The following is a 21,856-nucleotide window of genomic DNA, read 5'->3' as shown; positions in this document are numbered from 1 at the left end:
TGCCCACTTGAAGCGTAATGTGTTTGCCCTGTTTGCACACACCGGAAGCAAACAAACAGCCATTTTAGCTGGCGCTTCTCGCGCTGGTTTGCCATTTCCGGTCGTTGGAGTGCCTTTGATACTCCACTCCAGATTGAGTGGCGACAAGTCGCAATGTTTATCAACCTGTGGCATTCCTCAGCCTGACTTTCGGCGCCGCCTACAAGTCATTAACATTTACGCGACTTTTGTTGGCCAACTTTTCGCATAATTGCAGTGCTTGCTGCTAATTTGAGGCGGCTTTGGGCTCTTCTCCTTTTTGGTTTTCATTTACCTGTCATAATGTGAGACGCAAGTATGCCGAAAGTTTTTACTTAAGCGGAACTCTACAAAACCCGCCTACACTCTCTGTCTCTCTTTCCCTCTCTCTCTCTCTCTCTCTCTCTCTCTCTCTCTCTCTCTCTCTCTCTTATTCTTTTTAATTTTCAAGCAATTACCTGGCGTGTGCTGCTCCGCGGCGCAAAAAGAAATGTGTAAAATTAGATATGAAGCAGCAAACACAAGTTGGGCTTATGCAGCTTAATTGCGCGTGAAGCATACAAATTAATTAATATAAATACAAATTAACAAATATAAAAAAATAAACTCGGGAGTTCTCGACTTGCAGATGCCGTGTGAAGAGCTTCAGTCATATAAAGGATTGAAAGACACACAGGAAGTTATTTGGATAACTCTGATATATCCATGTAGAGTATTTAAATATAAATGTACTTGAACCATGTCCTTGCACCATGCACTGGCACCCGGGCACTTGCTTTAAGCTCTGGCAGCACCAGTTCCTCTTTAGATGTTGCCCGAGAAATGTTTTCTTTTATGATCCGAATTGCTCAAAATTATAGTTTTAAGTGCTTAAAACTTAATAATGTTGACATAATACATTACAAATTTTGCAATTTTGTGTGCCAATTATTTTTATAGATATTTGTAAGTAGTTTAAGATATGTTTTAAACAAACTTGGCCACATACCAAGTTGCATAGCTGTAGTTTCTATGGGCTCAATGGGTATATTAAAGTAAATATAGGCCAAACGTAAGCAGACTAGCCTGCTGATAATCATAATAGTAGAAATCTACTGGACTGAAATATGTGTGCTGCTAATAACAAACATAAGCATAGCTTTCTTAAGCCTACCCAATAGCACTGCCTGCTTACAGGCAGGTACACATCTTGTCATATGATCCAAACACGTGTCTTTGATTGTCGTTCTGTTCACAGTTATTATGAACAATATTTTAGTCTAAGCCAAATCGAAATGTTGCCCATTAAAGTGCAGGCAACGCTGCAGCTTAAAACCTATTATGGCCAAATTTATATTGCAATTTATCTAAGCCTGCGGCAGACATTAATTATGGCCCAGTCGACGCCCACTGCAAGGAGCCAAAGCTAACGCAGCTGCCAGGAACATTTATTTCAGTGCGTTGGCACCTGTACACGATTTATTATTATTAAAGGCGACTGCACCGATTGTTGCGATAGACGAGAGAGACTTTTAATGAACCATCAACAAGGGCAATTGGAGGCAGCGTCAACATTGCGTATGAGCGATTTTCCAGCTCAGGCAGCTGCTGCTGCTCATCCAGCCAAATATGTGGGGCATGTTAAATATTTGGCACTTGGCGTACAAAATTACTCGGCATTTGTGAAAAATGAATTGGAACTTTGCCTGTCTGATCACCTTTTTACTTGCTTCGGCTTCCTCTTGCTCCTTGCCTTTTTTTCTTGCTGCCTTCTTTTGCGGCATGCAACATATTTTCCTTATTTCAGCGGCATATTTCCTCTTTTATTTTCAATTTTCTTTTTCAAAAATTTTTTAATTTTGTTTGTCAATGTTTTGCGGCTTTCGACATGTGTTTGACATCCGCACGGATGACGGAAATGTTTGTAGGGGGACAGAGGGTGGGACACAGGCATGAGTGCAATTGATTGATACTTCGAAATGGGAAGTGTATTTAAGGTAATTTATGGGCATGTTAACTTTGTAATCAAGTCTGACCGAGAGCTGCAAATAAATTCGATGAATACACAAAGCTTGCTAAGTTTATACACTTAATCGAACTTTTATTTACTTTATTTACTCTCGTTCGAGTTGATTAAATATATAGAAGTTTAAATTTGTTAGTTTGAATTATTTATATTATTATATAGTTTACGGAATCGACATAACTCACATCGATTAATTCATTATCAATTTATCATCGATCATTATATGAATAAATTTATCAATATGCTATCGCTTTATAAAGTTAAATACACTTTGAAAATGCTAATTTAATTTACTATCGATCGCCTAACTAATCGATCATTAAGTGATCGATTTGTTGTCGAAAACTATTTTATCGATATGTTATCGTTGCATAATTAAACAATTTATTAAAAATTAAAAGTATTTATATATCAACTTTTAAGAGTACATAATATCAACCTTTTATGCGTTACTTTTGTTTTTTTTTTTTGATTTTTCTTTTCATAACGCCCCTATTGCATTTAAACGTCACACTATTTCATATTTCTATATGTGTTCTGTATGTACATGTATGCAAAAATTGAATTTGTAATGGTAAACTTCAGGGGCAATTGTGGGTTCTTTGGGTGTGGTATTTACAGCGACCTCGCGCCGTTATGGCTTTTCATTATATGTATTCATAGATTTATTGCAAAAGTTTTATGATTACGTTTTGTGGCATTGGGCGCGGGCATATTTAAAATGCCGCCGACGTTGCTCGGGCCCAATTGCTGATTGACTCGGCTACACGGCACAGCTGCGGCAAAAAATTGAATTAAATAAATAAAAAAAGAAAAAAAAATAGCCAAAAAGTTGGCACTTGCGAATGGCGAGTGGCAAGTGGAAAGCGCACAAAGGCGTCACAACTATTTAGAGGACGTGGGTCGCATAGTTGCCAACTGAAAAGCAATTAAAAACTAATTACAGTAGCCTCCACATAAACAGCAAAGCTGTGCGGTGCGGCGAGGTGTCGCAAAAATGCGCAGAGCATTTAATACAAATTTAAAACTTAATTTAGTAAATACCTGATGTGGACCACAGCAGGCGCCAGGTGGGAGCTGGAAGATAAGGCGGATAATTAGAGCAAGAGCAAAAGCCAAGAAGACTTAAGAGAAAGAGAGAGAGAGAGGGAGTGTGAGAGAGTGTGTGTGAGAGAGAGAGAGAGAGAGAGAGAGAGAGACACAGCAGGAGTGGTTGTAGGTGGAGCCCACCTGACTTTGTTCTAGTGTCGCGCAGCCAACGTCGCGTATGAGCAATTAGTAGTTAATTGTGAAGTTACCCGAAGCGGTGCCAGGAAATGGAACTTGCCACACTGCAGCACTTGTGACATTGACGATGCGGCACGGATGAGAATGCCAATGGAGCGAGGGAGACACTTGGGAGAGACAGAGGGCTGGTTGCTGCCAGCGGATGCCAATGCCGTGTAATTAAGTAGCAATTTTTGCTACTACAGCAGAATTTTTAGTAGCTGGCGACACATGAGTGAGTGTGCCTGCGTGTGTGTATGTGTATGGGTGTGTGTGTGTATGTAGGTGTAGAGGTGTGCGCATTTGATAAATTATCGCAACTAATTAGCGTATCAATGGCGTTAAAACAAAGGGGCATACAGCTGCGCACAGAGGTAAACAAAATAGGGTAGAGCGACTTGGTGAATTAAATAGAATTATATAGATTAATTGAATAAATATGTAGCATAGTTGATGAGGGATATGTGAAGTGATTAGCTAAGAGGTTTGAAAAGCGTAGAGACTACATACGAATTGATTTACTAGCCCTTCACTAGTGAATAACTAGAAAGATTCGTTGTAAACTATGCTTAAAGTAGAACACAAAAAACACTTTATTCAGAGTAAGTTCAGCAAATAAATGGGAAAATATTTTTAAAGTACCTGCGAAAAGCATGAGTTAAGTGCTCAGCTAGCTCTTTTAAGAAGTGCCTGGAAAAGCACTTGAAAAATATAAAACTATGTAGATTACTTGAAAACTGAGAACACGGCAAAACAGTTAAGTACAAAGTTTAATGAATGGGAGCATATGCATATACATGTAGCTGACTCTTAAACAACTGATGTCAGTGAGAAGTGCATAGAAGGGCGCATTTTAAAATCTGAACCTAACGATAAATGCATATCCAAACAAATAAAAATTGCAGAAGGCAACCTGAACCTGGAGTTGTAAGTAAACTTACTGTGGAAAATAGAGGAAGATGCTGAGAACAAGAAAAATAAGTCAGATAAGCATTTAATTAACAGCTTTCACACAATTTTCAAGATAGAGAGAGTTACAAAGCAGCGATTCGAAAATATCAATTAAATTGGGTATCCAATAGATCAGTGACTGCGAAGCGCTTAACTACCACTTAAACAATGCTCAAACTAATTGAAATTGAGCGCCAAAGCAGCAGCAAAAACAACGAGGGTATCAACAAAATCATGGGAAAGCAGAGACAAGTAAGCCAAAAAGACGATTAAAAGACCAACTAACCGAAAAATGAACAATACCAAATAAAAATCAAACACGCAAAATGGAGAAACAAATGGCAAAGCTTTCGCCTGTCACCCCGGATACCCCTAGTCACCGCCCAGTCCCGCTGCCCCTAAAGCAACTTATGTAAGTAACAGATGAGGCGAGCAGCTAAACAAAGAGCAACAAAGGGGAAGGCACTAGACACAAGAAAAAAAAGGGGAGTAAGAAAGAAAAGCGCGAGAGTGGAAGACAGAAAATCAACGAAAGAAGCGTTGACAAAAATCAAACAATGAAAATGCTGTTCAATAAAAAAAAAGCTAAAGAAAAAGGCGCCGATAAGCAAACGAATTGCGAGACCCCAAAGCAAAAATTGAAAGTGTGTGGGCGCAATAAAAAAAGAAAAGAAAATGTGCGAGCTAATATTGTGCACATAGGGCACAGGAAACAACAACAACAATGGCGGCAACAACAAAAACAAAAACAAGTAAGAGGTTCTAGTCGGGAGCTCCCGACTAGGGGATACCCTGAACCCTCTTCTTCCAACATCAAATGCATATATATATTTTATTTTAGAAGCTATGTGTCAAGTTTGGTGACTCTAGCTCTTATTATTTACCAAAATTGCCCAAAGAACAGGATATCGATTCTTATCGATTGCTTGGAAACGGAGTAAGTTATCGACTATCGGAGACAAACTCGATCTGCGCGGGAACTAGGAGCATCTACATATAAAATTTCAAGTCTCTAGCTCTTATAGGTTCTGAGATCCTTGCGTTCATACATACGGACGGACGGACGGACAGACAGACGGACATGGCTAGATCGACTCGGCTATTGGTGCTGATCAAGAATATATATACTTTATGGGGTCGGAGATGCTTCCTTCTGCCTGTTACATACATTTGAATTTTGCACAAATACAATATACCCTTATACCCATTTTTAATGGGTTCTGGGTATAATAAGAGGGAAAAAAACACAAGGCTCTGCTTGAAGTGCGGGCAAAGGCAAAGGCAAAAACAAGTGCGAACACTTGACTCAATGGCCACTCAATGCGACAAACTTTGCCGCAGCTAAAGACTCAAAACGGCTCAGCGAGTGAGTGAAGCAGCCATAGTGAGAGGAGGAGCGTGAAAGAGAGGCCGCAACATGCTGAGCCGCTGCTCGAAAAACAGAAAATTGCTCACAGCATCCTTTTTTTTTAACTAAAAACTCAACCCCATTTTGAGTGCTGAGCGCAAAAGCTCCATTGAAAGCTTTTTGTGCAGCAAGAGCTGCTGCAGAGAGAGAGCGCATCAAGTGAGTGAAATGCTGGGCAAGAGCGAGTGAGAGCTCAACAGCGTAGCCTGCGCTCTTCAACGGTGCTCTTAATTATTGCTATTGCATGCGAGTCTGTTTGCTTTAATCACAAAAGTTGTTGCTCTTGAATTTACTTCAATTTACTAAAAGTAAAACTCTAGAATTCCGATTTGATATCCTCCATATGATATTTTTATTTCTTAAAAAGTGCGTCGATTCGATTATACTATTTGCACAGGACTTTGATTTGATTTTATCTCATCTAACATCTACTAAAGATCAGCCTTGCCTACGCCAAGTTAACTTATTTCTCTTTTTTTGGAACATTAAAGACTATTGGATGAATTGCACTGTAAAAATAAATATTACAGCATAATATTGGCATTCACACATACCAAACAAATACAAAACATAAAAAATAAAAGCAATTAAATTTAAATTTGCGTTGTACGCAAATTACAAAATGTTTCGCTGCATACTTTTTTGGGCGCCGCTCTTGGGCTAAATGTAACTCGATTGACGAAGACCTGCGACTAAAATTGCAATTTACCTGCCCAAGCAGAAGCAAGCGTCACCAGCACCAGGAGCAGCAACTCCGGCAGGTTATACAGTCGAGACCCCGGTCAAGTGTGAGTAATTGCGGGCAGTTAGACAGCTGGAAACCTGAGCTGCCTGGAGCATGAGGTTCCGGCATGTCTATGAAATTTCCATGAGCCCAGTGGCCACATGCCAACACAGCTCTCGGAAAATACGAGTTTTCCATTTTTGTTATTGCTGTTGTTGCTGTTGTTGCTATTTTTATTATGGCAGTGTGGGCAGCAGCTGCCATTAGCGTGGACTGAGATCAGCTACAGTTGACTAAACATTTTCATTTTGGTTAAGTGTGTGCGTGTGTGCCTGTGTGTGTCTGCGAGTGTGCGTGCGAGTGTGTGCGTGTGGCCAGAAGTCAATGAGTTTTGCCATATGGCGTATGCTTGATATTGGCCTGAGCGCGTTGCGTGCTTGCCTAGACAGCGTTTGCTCAGTGATTTCATTAACTAAGCTCAATAATCGATAAACTTATTCAACAACATTCCAATCATGCCACGCCCACGCGCATAATTAGTCATTGACGCCCATAACGAGCGAATTATAATCTAATTGAAAACAGTTATTTGCATTTTAATTAATGCCACAGGCCGTAACAAGTCTTACAAAAGTCCAACAGCTGCTGAGGCGACATTGACTAACAAGGAGGTCGAGGAACACAATAGTATACAGAACAAATACAGGTATACATATTGATATATATATATATAACATTTTTTTCCTGACTGACTGATTGGTGATCAACGCATTGACCGAACCGTAAGAGCTGGGAAGCCGAAATTTTCACGATAGTTATGTGATGCAGGTGAACGCTAAGACGAGGTTTCCGGAAATGTGGAAAATGTGTGTTATTATTTTGCTTCTTTAATGTTTTAATGTAAACGAGGTTTTAAAATCGGATGCTGAAACTGGGTAGAATTATTATTGCCATTTCTATAAACATATGTGGCATACTTTTGAGCATTTCAATTAAAGCCTATAAATTGAAAATGTATTATTGTATACAAATTCTAGCATACTTCCGCTCTGCAGCCGTAAAAAGTAACTGTGCGTTTCGACGGCCTACTTTAGACCATACAAATAAATTATTCAACTTGTTTATTTATTTAAATAAGGTCTGGTATTCTCTATATATATTATAATTATTTGTTAAGCTTAGCATTTTGTATAATAACAGAAACATACATATATAAACATCACACTCATATTAACAAATTTTTGTTTTGTCTGATTCATCTTGCAGCGCTATTTGCGGATCACCCCAAATCAACCCATTCATACAAATTTTAATGCGATCTGGTATTAACCCCAAGTTGGGGAAAGGGAATTTGATTCAGGACGTCTCAGCAGGACAACTGTTTTCAAAGCTGGCAGCACTATATAATAAGTACTTACAATTTCATGTTGTCTATTTTAATTTAATTGATTTACATTCACAAAATTAACATTCACAGTGGACAAATCAGATAGAAATAAATCAAATGAACTAAATTTTTGTTTATGAAAGAAACTTCAAATATGTGTTGCAAAAACTTTGCCTTACCTTGAAGCTCGAGCTATGGCCACTTGAAGTTTTTGAAAAAATCTTAGAATCTAAATTTAAAACAAATCATTGCCTATTTTCACATTCAACATTAAAAGCGATTGCAGTATGTATAGAATTTCCAGTATGACAGCATATATTTATGCTTGCCAATAAATTAAAGCAGGTTATTTATGTTTATTATTTATTTATTTCTCGGAACAGTTAGGTAGTTGTTGTTTCTTTATTTTAATTGATATTTTTTTTAATATTTCAATTAAAATGATGTTAATACTACTGGAACTATAATTGTTGTCCATTTTGTTTTATTAAATATCTATATCTTGAGTAAATGACGGCCAATCCTGTAGGGCTACCCTTTTTATACCCTGGACCCATTAAAAATGGGTACAAGGGTATATTGTATTTGTGCAAAATCCAAATGTATGTAACAGGCAGAAGGAAGCATCTCCGACCCCATAAAGTATATATATTCTTGATCAGCATTAATAGCCGAGTCGATCTAGCCATGTGCGTCTGTCCGTCCGTCCGTCCGTCCGCCCGTATGTATGAACGCAAGGATCTCAGAGCCTATAGATGTAGATGCTCCTAGTTCCCGCGCAGATCGAGTTTGTTTCCGATAATCGATAACTTACTCCGTTTCCAAGCAATCGATAAAAATCTATATCGATATCCTGTTTTTTGGGCAATTTTGGTAAATAATAAGAGCTAGAGTCACCAAACTTGACATATAACTTCTAAAATAGAATATATATACGCATTTGATGTTGGAAGAAGAGGGTTTAGGGTATCCCCTGGTCGGGAGCCTTGCGGAAGTCGATATCAGTTCGAAACTTTGAGGTCTTTAATCTGACAATGTACAAATATATAAGAATATGACAAAGAAATTGAGTATATAATTAGACAAAACATGCTTGACTACATATCGTCTAAATAAATGCCGACTACTAAAGGAAAAGGCAAAGTTCTGGCAATGTAAGAAATCTATGCACAGACAAGGCATGTGAAAGAACTGAACTGAAGAAAACAAGAAGCAAGTAAAATTCGAGCGGGAAGTTATGTAGGGGGCGGGTGGAAATTGGATGTGGTGAGGTCAAGACCTCGGCGTGCTGACAACTAATGAAAAACAAACAAAGCTTACATTTAGGAGCTCTCCTGCTGCTCTGATGTCTGAGTGTGCGAGGCCTTTTTAGTGTGTGTGTATTTGGCCGTGGTGTGGTGCGTGAGTCTGTCTGATAAGCTGCTGACATCGAAATGTGTATGTATGTGAAGATACGTGCAACATGTGCAAAGTTCAAAGAACGCGAGACAAACTTAAAAGAGATTAGTCTAGGTACAAGGGTGAGAGAGAGAGGGAGACAGGGAGAGTACGAGAGAGGGGGTGAAAATTGGAGAAAAATGCAGAAATCAGACATGAAGTGAAAGGAGTAGGCTGAGATTGTTTGAGGGCTGCTCAGGGCTGTGGACTGAACAAAAATGAGCAATAGATTAAAGCCCTTTTATTTAACACTTATGACAGCTGAGTGTCTGGTGTACGTGTGTGTGTGTGTGTGCCAATCGATTGTCATTCTAATCAACTTAAAAACAAATTGAAAACCTTAGTTATCTTAGTAAATTACATAAATTGAATTTTCTGTGCAATAAAATGTAAATATTATCTACCTAATTTTCTATATTAGGCAAATTGATGCAAGGAAAAGCTGAAAACCAAAAATGTATTTATGCAACAAAATAAACATAATATGCAAAGCCATAAAAGGCTAACAATACTGATAGTACATTGTATATTCCAAGCACTGCTGTATTTATTTCAACTGTTTTTTCCCTGAGGCTGATAAGAAATTTAAGAGAAGTTTTACTGTTTAATGCTGGGAATCTTCTCATCGTATCGAATTTAGTAAAAATAATATAAATATCAATGTTTCTCAATTGCAGTAGGAACAGTTAATACATTTAAAAATAAAATTTCAAATAAAGTACAATGGAAGCTCGCGAAACAGAATGGAACTGTTCCAGGTAACAACTAAACAGGTAATATTCTGCAATTTTTTTTAATTTTTTATGGCACAGTTTTCAGTGATTTTGAAATATTTGATTATATTTTCATAAGGCCAAATGAAAAACATAAAAACATTCATATATGAATATCAATACATGAATTTTGGTTCAATCCTGGACTATATATTTAAAATATACTCTAACCGAGCGGATTGACTATTACAATTGTTAGGCACAGTGTTTAGTTTGAAATATAAAAATTTTAAATTTAATTTTTATTTCATTTTATACTCTTCCACACAATTATTTCATACTCATATAACTCGTAATTAGTTTTTGTTGGGTTTCTATGGTAGTCTGTCGTGTACTCACCCAATCAAGTCTATAAATAATTTGAGGACAGCTTTACGAGTATTGTGGCCACCATTGATAAAGTGTTGCTTCTGGGTTTATCGGGCGTACTTCGAACTTTGTTACAATAATCGCAATGCCATTGGCTTGGTTTGCCTTGCCCCAACCAGCGGCCCCTGCCGCTAGCTGACCTATAAAAAGTACAAGTTTGACACAGGCTATTAAGTAAATGTAACTGGCACACAGCTTGCCAATAAGCACACACACACACACACACACACACCCGCACACACAACGGCGCCTGCACACATAAACAATACTTTATTTACACTGTAATGGCATATAAAATGGCTGCCGTAGCTATTTGCTACGTATGTGTGCGCTCGTGTGTGTGTGTCCAGTTGTTTAATTTCTACGCTTTTATTTTTCCACATTTTTGTGTGCTGCATTTGTGAGGGGCTTGGCAGGCGCCTTGTGCGCTGCCCTGGCCTGGCTGCTTATTTATTTTCGTAATAACAATAAATAACATTTTTCTTAGGTTTTTGCTATGTGTGTTGTGTGCGCGCGTGTATGTGTGTGCGTGTGTGCGTGCTGGGCTCATTTGCTAAGTTGTTTTATGCGCCTGTCGCTTGTTTTGTGGCTTTTTGACATTATTTGGATTAAGAATATAAATCTTGCTCATGGCTAAACTTTTTTAATATTTTTTCTCAGCTATCACAACACCAACAGCGACGAAAAATAACAAATCTACCTTGGCTTTGCCTGCAGCTCTTATTATTGCAGTTGGGCGATTTGTCTTTGGCAAATACACGAGAGTTTTCCAATCTACAAGTTTAATTGAAAAGCAACAAAGCAAATTTGTCTAACACACAAATAACAAAGAGATAGCAAAATAATCGAAATAAACATTTTAAAAATACAATTTCTATGGTTTCTTGCATAATTAAAACGATACTCAATGCGCTGCTGCTGCAATATATTCTCGTATATGTATTTCTATAATTTTGATGCTGGAAAATAACAGAAAATGTTGCATTGTTGCCTTCTTGCTGGCTTGGTTTTATGCTGATGCCCTATAAACTTATTTAAAACAAATGGGGTATATTTAAAGCATACGGATGCAGTTGAAGGCAGTTTCAGATATTTGTGGAGAATAGAGCACATTTAGTATACTACAGTCGTTACAGGGCAGCTCCCAGTCCAGCATATGCTGAAAGAGCTCTTAAATTCTGCACAATTTATTTGACAATAAAAATTGACAGGAATTCCTGCGAAAAATGCATATTTTGCATGTGAAAAATGGAGAGAAAAATGTGTGACTACAGGTAAAGCGTAAGTACCAAAATGTAGCGCATATGCACACCCATGTGTATAGAACGTTGACTCTGCAAAATATATGTATATATGTATTTATATATTTTTAAGCTTAGCCGAGGCATATCTGGGTAGAAGGTTGCGAAATTCGGGACTGCAAAAAATAGTAGACATAACGGACATTCACATCACAGTCAAGCAATGCGTGCTGAAGTGTGTGCTAAGAGTTGTTGCTAATGGAAATAAAAGTAGAGACTCACAGACTTAATTATGCCCATAAATGGGCGCTGCCAAATGAACTTCTAATGGAGTGAGTTTTTCATGTGGCTCACATATTATAACGTGCATATTTCAATTACACGTGACTAATAAAACATAAAAGATGCTCGCTGCCTTTCAAGCCTCAGGCATTTTAATCTCCCAGCCAGCCGCAGCAAGCATCAGCTTTAGCAGAAACTGGCATTTGCTCCTTTTTTCAAATGATGTGAAGCGAGTGCTGCAAAATAATACCGCAAGGGGGCCCAAACACATTTGGCCTCTTCAAACACATACACAGAGAAAGAGAGAGAGAGAGAGAGTGGGATAGAGAGGGAAATAGAGAAGCAGACAAAATAGTAACACATTTTTTGAATTGTGTTTGGCATTTTGAATGAATGAAAAGGCAACTGGGCGCCGGTGCATGAATAGCAAAAATGTCTGCTATGTGTTTGTTTTGTGCATACACACAAGCACACGTACACATACAAGTACGCACACTTCAACAGTCCTTTGGCTTTGGCTTAATTAAAACTATGGGCGCGCGCGATATGCGCGCAAAGCGGTTGGAAAATTAACAAAATTGCTGAGGGGGGACTGACTCTGACTAATGCTGCCCTCTGAAATTGCAGCTAAAACGTCGTAACGCCATTAGAATAAGCTGTGCCGCCATTTTCCATTTTCCAATTGCCTAGCTGCTGCTGCACCTGCCTAGGTGGGTGATATGCTGCGGAATGGGAAGTGGGGTGGGATTTGGCTACGGCAGCAGCAGCCATAACATTTTGCAAAATTCGCAACTACGCTTAAAGCATGCCAAGTAATGGCAGCTAGATGCGTGCATGTGTGTGTGTGTGTGTATGTGTGTGTTTTTTGGTGTGTGTTTGTGTGTGTGTGTGTGTGTGTGTGTGTGTGTGTGTGTGTGTGTGTGTGTGTGTGTGTGTGTGTGTGTGTGTGTGTGTGTGTGTGTGTGTGTGTGTGTGTGTGTGTGTGTGTGTGTGTGTGTGTGTGTGTGTGTGTGTGTGTGTGTGTGTGTGTGTGTGTGTGTGTGTGTGTGTGTGTGTGTGTGTGTGTGTGTGTGTGTGTGTGTGTGTGTGTGTGTGTGTGTGTGTGTGTGTGTGTGTGTGTGTGTGTGTGTGTGTGTGTGTGTGTGTGTGTGTGTGTGTGTGTGTGTGTGTGTGTGTGTGTGTGTGTGTGTGTGTGTGTGTGTGTGTGTGTGTGTGTGTGTGTGTGTGTGTGTGTGTGTGTGTGTGTGTATAACTTAACCAATATCCAATCCCTCCATCCACTCTCCCCCAGAGCAGACAGTGCGACAAAGTAGCGACTGGCTGCTACACATTTTATTGTCAGCTTTGTTTATGACATGCGCTACCTTTTCGCAGTCAGTGTGTATGTGTGTGTGCGAATATTTTAGTGTACATTTTGTGCAAAACAGGCCAAACATCTGACAAAAATAACACATACATGTGTGCGCGTTGAAACTGGCTTTTATCAGCACTTCAATCACAGCAGTCTACCATTTTTAAGGCTTCTATTTTTATACTTTGGTTTATTTATGTATCTTACCAAATATATATATAAATTCTCGATAGCTAAAAACAGGTTTATACCTGTAGCTGTTGGCAAGAGGCTTGCTAATTAATTAATACGCAAATCGGATTTATTTCTCAGCTCGTAGGGAAGACTTAACAATTTTCTCAAAACTCAACCGAATTAAAACTCGAACGGAAATTTGTTCTACTTTAAAAATGGTTTGGTGGAAAGCATAAAATTATCTTAAATGTTCAGATGTGCTTCAATTTTGTTAAGGGTAAAAGAATATAAATACTTTATATCGAGGTTATTTAATATTTGGCTATTTATCTTTATTAATCATACATTAGTATATACATATGTAAAATACCATGGAAAAAATTGCCTCTTTTTAGCCGGTTATCTTCAAGTGTGTTTCTTTCTAGCCTTTTTGTGGCTATATATTTAACATTGAACAACAGCTTGTATTATATTTTCCATGTAGCACAACAATAAAAATGCTATAAAATATAGTTGAACAAGCGAATCTCAACTTGATTTCTTGTCGTGCTTAAGTTCCGCTCCAAATATTAGCCAGCTGCAGCACAAATGCAGGCACTGTCAACTGTTGCTGCTGCCGCCGCAGCTGATGGGAAGGGTTGGCTCTGGCTGCGGTGGAATCTGGCAATGGATCTGCCACACGCTTGGCGGCGCATTGATAGACATAATTAGCTCTGCTCACCGCGGGAGCCGCTGTCCAGGCGACTGTTGCATTGGAGCCATGCAGCTGGTTGCCTGCTGCCACATGGCTTTCAGCTGTGCGCCGCAAAGCTGTTGGGCCCGCGCAGCTGCCTGTGTTGGGCAACCAGCCAGTGGCTGGCCGCGATGGCTGCCACATGTGGCGTGTGGCAAGCGCCTCAGCTGCTGCCTCCGCACGCAGCGATTGCCTGAGGCAATGTCCGTTTATTTTCCAAGCTGTGGGCATTCAATTGAGCTGATTTCGGCAGCACTCTAGCACTGAAGCAACTGCAGCACTTACCCAAACATTGGCTCAGCCACCAAATGCACAGCAAATGCAGCTGCATCATCATCTAAATTTCTGAATCAATATATGCTTTCGAAGTTTTCTGTCTCGGAGCTGTCGTAAATGTTGCCTGATTAATTCAAGGACTGCTACTTATTGCTGGGCGAAGTTTATATAATACTTTTTCTTTTGACATGTTTTTCAAAGCAAGCTTCGACGCGTTTTCGCAATTTTGAGACGCGTTGTTGTCGCTCCTTAAACTAAATCCATTTAAATTGGCGCATTGACAATTGTTTTACCAACTCGATTGAATTTGTTTCTTGTTGTTGCAGCTGTTGTCGCACAAGTGCGACAACTTTTTTGCAATTCAGCTTCTTTTGGCGATTACACCCTGCCATTGAGATGTACACACATTTTATTATTGACTTTGCCAAAACCCTTGGATTGGATTTGGGATGAGTAGTACTCTATCTATAGGTTAGTCAAAGGTTTTGGTGTCCACATGGCCTGAAAGGTTCCTTCAGTTTTTATACCCTGAACCCATTAAAAATGGGTATAACAGGCGGAAGGAAGCTTCTCCGACCCCATAAAGTATATATATTCTTGATCAGCATGAATAGCCAAGTCGATCTAGCCATGTCCGTATGTCTGTCCGTCCGTATGTATGAACGCAAGGATCTCAGAACCTATAAGAGCTAGAGACTTGTTTCTGATAATCGAGAGCTTACTCCGTTTCCAAGCAATCGATAAAAATTGATATCGATATCCTGTTTTTTGGGCAATTTTGGTAAATAATAAGAGCTAGAGTCACCAAACTTGACATATAGCTTCTAAAATAAAATATATATATGCATTTGATGTTGGAAGAAGAGGGTTCATGGTATCCCCTTGTCGGGAGCTCCCGACTAGAACCTCTTACTTGTTTAAACATGCATTACAAGTGAAATTTCAAAAGTGAGTTTCGTCATTTACAATTACGTGAAATATGAATGAAAGTTCTGCAAATCGAAAGGTTATGAAGAGTATTTCTTCTTAGGCACTCTTAAGACTACCTCATCTCTTGATTTTCGTTTATATTTTGTGCTTTTATCTTGGGGTATTTTCGTTACTCAACCATATTGGCAACTGCTCGCTGTAAATGTTGCTGTTTGTTGCCGTTGTTTCTGTTGTTGCAGCTGACTGGCACTTGGCTTAAAGTTCGTCTTGGGCTCACTCAGCCTTTAGTTTATTTTCAGCTCGCTTCCTTCTTTCTTTTATTTTGAGCAGTATTCGCTGCTTTGCATAGCCAGCTAGTTTATCAAAACATTTTCAAGTTGAAGTGCGGCTGCAAAAACAATGCGCTCAAGGCATCGATTTTCTCAAGTGAATAAAGGAGGTTGGGTGGGGCGAGCGGACGACATGGGTGCTGTGAAAACAACTCAATGCATGGCACTTAAGCAGCTCAAGCAACAACAACAGTGTAGCACTAGCCATTTTGTTTGAAGGTGCAGAAACTTCCATGACAGCAGAATGCAATTTGTGTGTGCGTCAAAGTTTGTGCAGCATTTACTTGCCAGCGTCTGTTGGTGCCACGGATTGTGTGTGTGCGTAAGTGTGTTAGTGGGAGTATTTGTGCAATCAGTCAGAGCCAGTGGCAACGCAAGGCAAGGCAAAACAGACTAGGCACTCTGCCAAGCAGCTTAAGCACTGTTATTTGAACGTTTATGAATTATGCCTCTATCTAGCCCACCATTCATGGCCTAAGCCAAATACAACTCTTTCCACACGCTGCGCTTTCTCTGTCCCTCTAATTCATTGAAACACAACCGCTGAGCATAAACTTTAGTTAATATAATTATGCAGTAGCAGCAGCAGAAAATGCAACTGGAAATGTAAATATAATATCTGGATACATTGGGATACACGAGTAAATGGGCCAGGTGAGTGTAACAAGTAAATGGAGATATATAGGAAGCTGGGGCATTATTATAAAATGTAAATGTTAAATGTATAAATGTGCTTTAACAGCTTTATGAATTGATTAAAACAGATTTTGCATTCTCGCGGACGGAATGTTTCGCAATCATAATCTTCCGTAAAATCACAATCAATAAAAAAAAACAAACAAACTAGCAGATTATAAGGGAAAATATTTAAATTGTATGCCAAAATTAATAGAAACTCAAGCCGAATTTAATACACATTAACTTAAAAAACTGTTAATAACCAGAATGACCCATGAATCCAACCATAACCTCAGCTATTAAGGAGCTAATTTTACAGAGCGTAGCCAAAGCCCAATAGAATAAAATAGAAAATAATTTAAGCATTTGTAATCTACTGAGCTTTATCTTGAAACTTATTAGACTACCCACGCATTATGTATGCCTGGCTTGCAGTATCTCTCTGCCGTGGGCTGACTTATGGAGCAACCGGCTTGTGCCGGCACGGAAACAAAGCTGGCAAACGCTTGGCACGTGCATTTCATATGATAAATGTTGTCGGTGTCGTTGTTGTTGTCGTTGTTGCAGTTGTTGCTCTCGTTGCTGTTGGTGCTGGCGTCGTCATTGTCGTTGTCGCCTTTCCCTGATTATGCAGCGCAATCGCTGACAACGCCAGAGTCGGTTATGCCACGGATGCCAAAAAAACTAGCCTCGACTTTCTACGTTCGCCTATTGCACTCGCGCCCAAAAATAAACCCCAAAGCGAGCTGGACGTAAGCGAGAGAGAGAGACAGAGAGAAGGAGGGATAGGGAGACGGCGTAAGAGAGGGAGAGAGAGAGAGAGAGAGAGAGTGCAGCGCATTATTAGCTGCGTCTCGCTCTTGCTCTGTGTCTCCTACTATGCGGCTTAGTTTGTATGCAGTGTCAGGTTTCGTTGTGTGTTAAATTTACGCTGACATGCGCTAACTAGCTGTGTGTGTGTGTGTGTGTGCGTGTATCTATATATGTGTGTGCCGCACGTTGCCATTGTAACTTGCAACTTAAATGCGCACGTGACGCTGCCTCTGCTGCTGCTGCTTTATTGCGTGCACTAGTGAAAATTAAGAAGGTTCCATGCTTTTTCCCCTTACCTACCTACCTACACCACACACACACACACACACACACACATACACAACTTGTTGTGACACAGTTCGTGGCTGACAAATATGCATCGAGATGTTTTTTAGATACGCTTCACATATACATACTCCGTAGCTACAATCTGATAAATTCTCTGATCAAGGCAATATCACGTATACGCCAAGCTGTTCAACTATATTTTTAAAGTTGTGCTTCTCTCTGCTCAAAGTTGCATTGATAAATTGCACATCTCCCTTCTCCACATAACATTCCGTATACGCCAAGTTGCTTCAATAAATATTTTCGAAAAGTTATATATTTCTTTCTGAACTTCTTCTACACTTCTCACGAGATACATTTAAATGTCGTGAGAGTATTTTCCCTGCTCCAAGAAATAAAAAACAAACACACGTTTCTTAAGTTGAACTTCTCTCTGGTGGCTGTTGCAATATTTTGCTAGATCATTTAAGGTCTCTGGTTAAGCTAACATAACGCATACGCCATTAGTCTTTGGTGCAATCAGCAAAGCACTTAAAACGCGCTTTCCATAGACGGCAATCAGGCTTTCAAGGACACACGCCTCGCAGCCCCAATATCTAAATTCCTGCCAACTTCAGATCAAAATTTTGCAAACAACAAAAACGCATGAAAAGTAAAACCAAAAATAAAAATGCAGCGGCAAATGTTCGCTGGCGCCAAAAACAACAACAACAGCAACAACGATAACAACAACAACAACATCAACAACGACAACGTTGTCGACATCGGAATTATAATCAGAAAACTGCGCGCAAACAGAAATTGAAAGTCAACATGGCTGATGGAGGAGCCGAAGCGCTAGGATATTGAAATCAAATCACAGCATCGTCAAATGCATTTAAAGCTATTTGCATTGCATTCCAGCTCTAGGGCGGATCTGCCTCCACCTCTTGCTCCCCTCTATCCATACCCTCGGCTCCTGTCATGTTGCTGTCGTGGTTCACGCCTCGCTGCACTCTGCGTGCGCCTTGGCATGTGTCTCTTAATTTTTCATACTTCTCCGCAACCCACTCCCCATTCCACCCCTTTCTGAATTCCCAGTCGCTGTTGTCATTGCTGCTGTTTGCATGTCTGGATGGGAAAATTGATTTTTATCGCCTTGGGAGATGCGTTTGACTGACGCGCGCTGCTCTTCATTCAATACCCTGTTGTTTTCCTCTCTGTTGTTGTTGTTGTCATAAAAGTGTCAAAACTATCTATAGCTACTCGAATCTGGTCTTAAGTTTGCAAAACACAATGGACATGCAACTGCTTAAAGCAGACTGCATCAAATATATTTTGAAAATAAATAAAATTACTAATTTATTTGATTTTTACTATGATGGCACTGCTAGTAATCAGATATATCCTGAACAAAGGAACAAAGTAATTCGTACTTTTTACTCACAACTCACCCGACTAGATTTCTACTGCAAATTTAAAGTTCTGAAGCCGAATTGTATATTAAATAACATGTTTTAAAAGTATAGACGTATTGGATTAATCCATTATTATTGGATGTTGTATAATTCGAAACTTCTAAGCCAAATAGTTCAGTTAACCTAACTATTCTCGTTTATATATTGTTTTCACAATGTTCTTTGGTGGCACTGCTATATTGAAAATCCTGATTGAATCATTCTTTGATTATTGATTTCAGTCGCTTTTAATTTTTTCTTATCTTTCTCTATTGCTATAAAGAACTCGACATGCTTCCTAATTGTTACTAATTTTGATATAAGTCCATATCTGATTGGACTTTGTTAAATTTTTGCTTAGAAGCACATGATTCTTGTATATTCTTGATCAGCATAAATAGCCGAGTCGATCAAGCCATGTCCGTCTGTCTGTCCGTCCGTCCGTCCGTCCTCAGAACCTATAAGAGCTAGAGACTTGAAATTTTAGATGTAGGTGCTCCTAGCTCCCGCGCAGATCCGTTTTCGATAATCGATAACTTACTCCGTTTCCAAGCAATCGATATCGATATCCTGTTTTTTGGGCAATTTTGGCAAATAATAAGAGCCAGAGTCACCAAACTTGACATATAGCTTCTAAAGTAGAATATATATATGCATTTGATGTTGGAAAAAGAGGGTTCGGGGTATCCCCTAGTCGGGAGCTTCCGACTAGAACCTCTTACTTGTTATTTAATATGTTCTTGCTGAAATATATATCTTTTTAATTTTTTAAATATTCTAATGTTCGTTGACGATTTATCTTCTCGATACTTAGGAAAAAGTTACCATCAAAGCCCCGAATCCTTCACGGTATGTAGCCTAATGCTATTTACTTTTCTCCTTCTGTTGCTTTCAATCCGTTGAGACATGGTTGTTCGTTGATGACTTATCTTCTCCAAACCCATAAAAAGTTTCCATTAAGGTTCCAAATCCTTCACGGTATGTAGCCTAATGCTATATACTTTTCTCTTTCTTTTGATTTCAATCCATTGAGATATGGACAGAAAATAAAGTTTTTCTTATCCTATGAGAAACTCTCCTTACAATTTATTCTATTTATACTGCATTTTTTCTTTTCTTAATTCCCTACACAAGTTTATAATCGGTCCAGTTTCGATTGAAATTTATATGTAAATTGAAAATCTGATTCAGATCGTTATAAATGAGAAATCTTACCTATTTTTTTATTAGGCTCTTATGTTCTGTATTTCGTTAAACCGTTGTTATGAAACGAATAACTAACTAAAGCTAAATAAAAATTGTATTGACTATGAAACGATTTTTGTTGAAAAATCGTCCATATACTTTAGATAGGACAGTTTCTGAGATCTTGTAAACTAGTTAATACAATTAAAAGCTCAATTCTAGAAACGGCAAGCAAAAAATCTGTAATTAGTTTAAATCTTAGCGAAAACAGACATAAGTTCCGTAAATCTAATGAATATTGTTGCATATTATTGCCAAACACTTTATTAAAGGCTTCAAAAAGTTAAAATTCGAAATTAGGACAAGAAAAAGGAAAAAAAAGAATATCGAAAATAAAAAACTGATAGAGAAAAACTCTTTGCTCTCTGCTCGTTTACAGACGGCCCACAACAAGAACAGCAGCAGCGACAAGAAAAATTATGCAATACCTTAGAGTCCATAAATGATATACTAGATGCTAAAAGTGAGTCCAAATTCACAGATGAGGCAGCCGATTTGTATATAGCCACATATGGCGGTTGTCTGCATCACTTCAAGCCGCTGCCGCTGTGCAGTTGCGTTGATGCGGTCAAAGAGTTTGAAATATAACACTAATTGTCTATATATTATATATTTATATAGAAACTTAACTAACCATAATGAATTGTAAAACGCAGCCTAAGTAAATAGTAAGATTTTGAACTTAACACAAAATGGATTTCTATGCGAGTCCCAAAAGGTGCTTAGATTTATTAAATGAAGTATAATAAAAGCCTTAAAACCGATAAAAATAAAAATAAATATTAAATACCTTTTTTTATTGCATTTTGTTTCAATTTTATTTATTTATTTTAAATTTGAATTAAATTTATGAAAATTAGGAGGATATTTATTGGTCATTGTACCCTGAACCCCTTGAAAAAGGGTAAAAAGGGTATATTGTATTAGTGCAAAATGAAAATGTATGTAACAGGCAGAAGGAAGCATCTCTGACCCCATAAAGTATATATATTCTTGATCAGCATCAATAGCCGAGTCGATCTAGCCATGTCCGTCTGTCCGTCCATCCGTCTGTCCGTCCATCCGTCTGTCCGTCCATCCGTCTGTCCGTCCGTCCATCCGTCTGTCGGTACGTCCGTATGTATGAACTCAAGGATCTCAGAACCTATAAGAGCTAAAGACAGCTGAAATTATAGATGTAGGTGCTCCTAGTGACTGCGCAGATCGAGTTTGTTTCTGATAATCGATAACTTACTCCGTTTCCAAGCAATCGATAAAAATCGATATCGACATCCTGTTTATTGAGCAAATTGGGTAAATAATAAGAGCTAGAGTCACCAAACATGATATGTTGCTTCTAGAATATTATATATATATATATCAAGTATCTTTTATTTTATACCTATCTCTACCTCCCTGCTAACACCGCAGAGCTATAAATCAAGTTAATAACCCAACTTGTATTGCCAACCAATCTAAGCCACAATTTTAATGCAATTGACTTTTTGAGAATACACAAATATTCTATGGTACAATAAGATATACTGTAGAACATTTCATAAAGATCGGTTCAGAAAAAACCAAAGTTTTAGGAAACTGCGCAATTGGATGGCACAGCTAGCGAATACTTTAAGAATTTCTGTATACATGTACACACACACATTCATGCGCGTCTGCTTCGCGTTCTAACAGCATGGTAATTGCGACTTTTTTCTGTAATGCTATGTATGATAAGTACTTAATTATTGGTGTGGCTGCTGAGT

General features: G+C 38.7%; 1 protein-coding gene across 1 annotated transcript; it reads right to left on the bottom strand.

Moving 5' to 3' along the window:
* Positions 1 to 13,708: 13,708 nt before the first annotated feature.
* LOC115763758 lies at positions 13,709 to 14,538 on the bottom strand. Its single transcript, XM_030706472.1, has 2 exons — positions 14,405 to 14,538; positions 13,709 to 14,340 (listed from the first exon to the last, which is right to left on the bottom strand). The coding sequence occupies exons 1-2, from the start codon at positions 14,454 to 14,456 to the stop codon at positions 13,937 to 13,939; spliced, it is 456 nt and encodes a 151-aa protein (XP_030562332.1). The 5' UTR covers positions 14,457 to 14,538; the 3' UTR covers positions 13,709 to 13,936.
* Positions 14,539 to 21,856: the final 7,318 nt, after the last annotated feature.

Source organism: Drosophila novamexicana, unplaced genomic scaffold, assembly GCF_003285875.2.
Source record: "Drosophila novamexicana strain 15010-1031.04,08,12 unplaced genomic scaffold, DnovRS2.1 tig00000770-arrow-pilon, whole genome shotgun sequence".
NCBI lineage: Eukaryota > Metazoa > Arthropoda > Insecta > Diptera > Drosophilidae > Drosophila > Drosophila novamexicana.
This window is presented reverse-complemented; position numbering and strand designations above follow the sequence as displayed.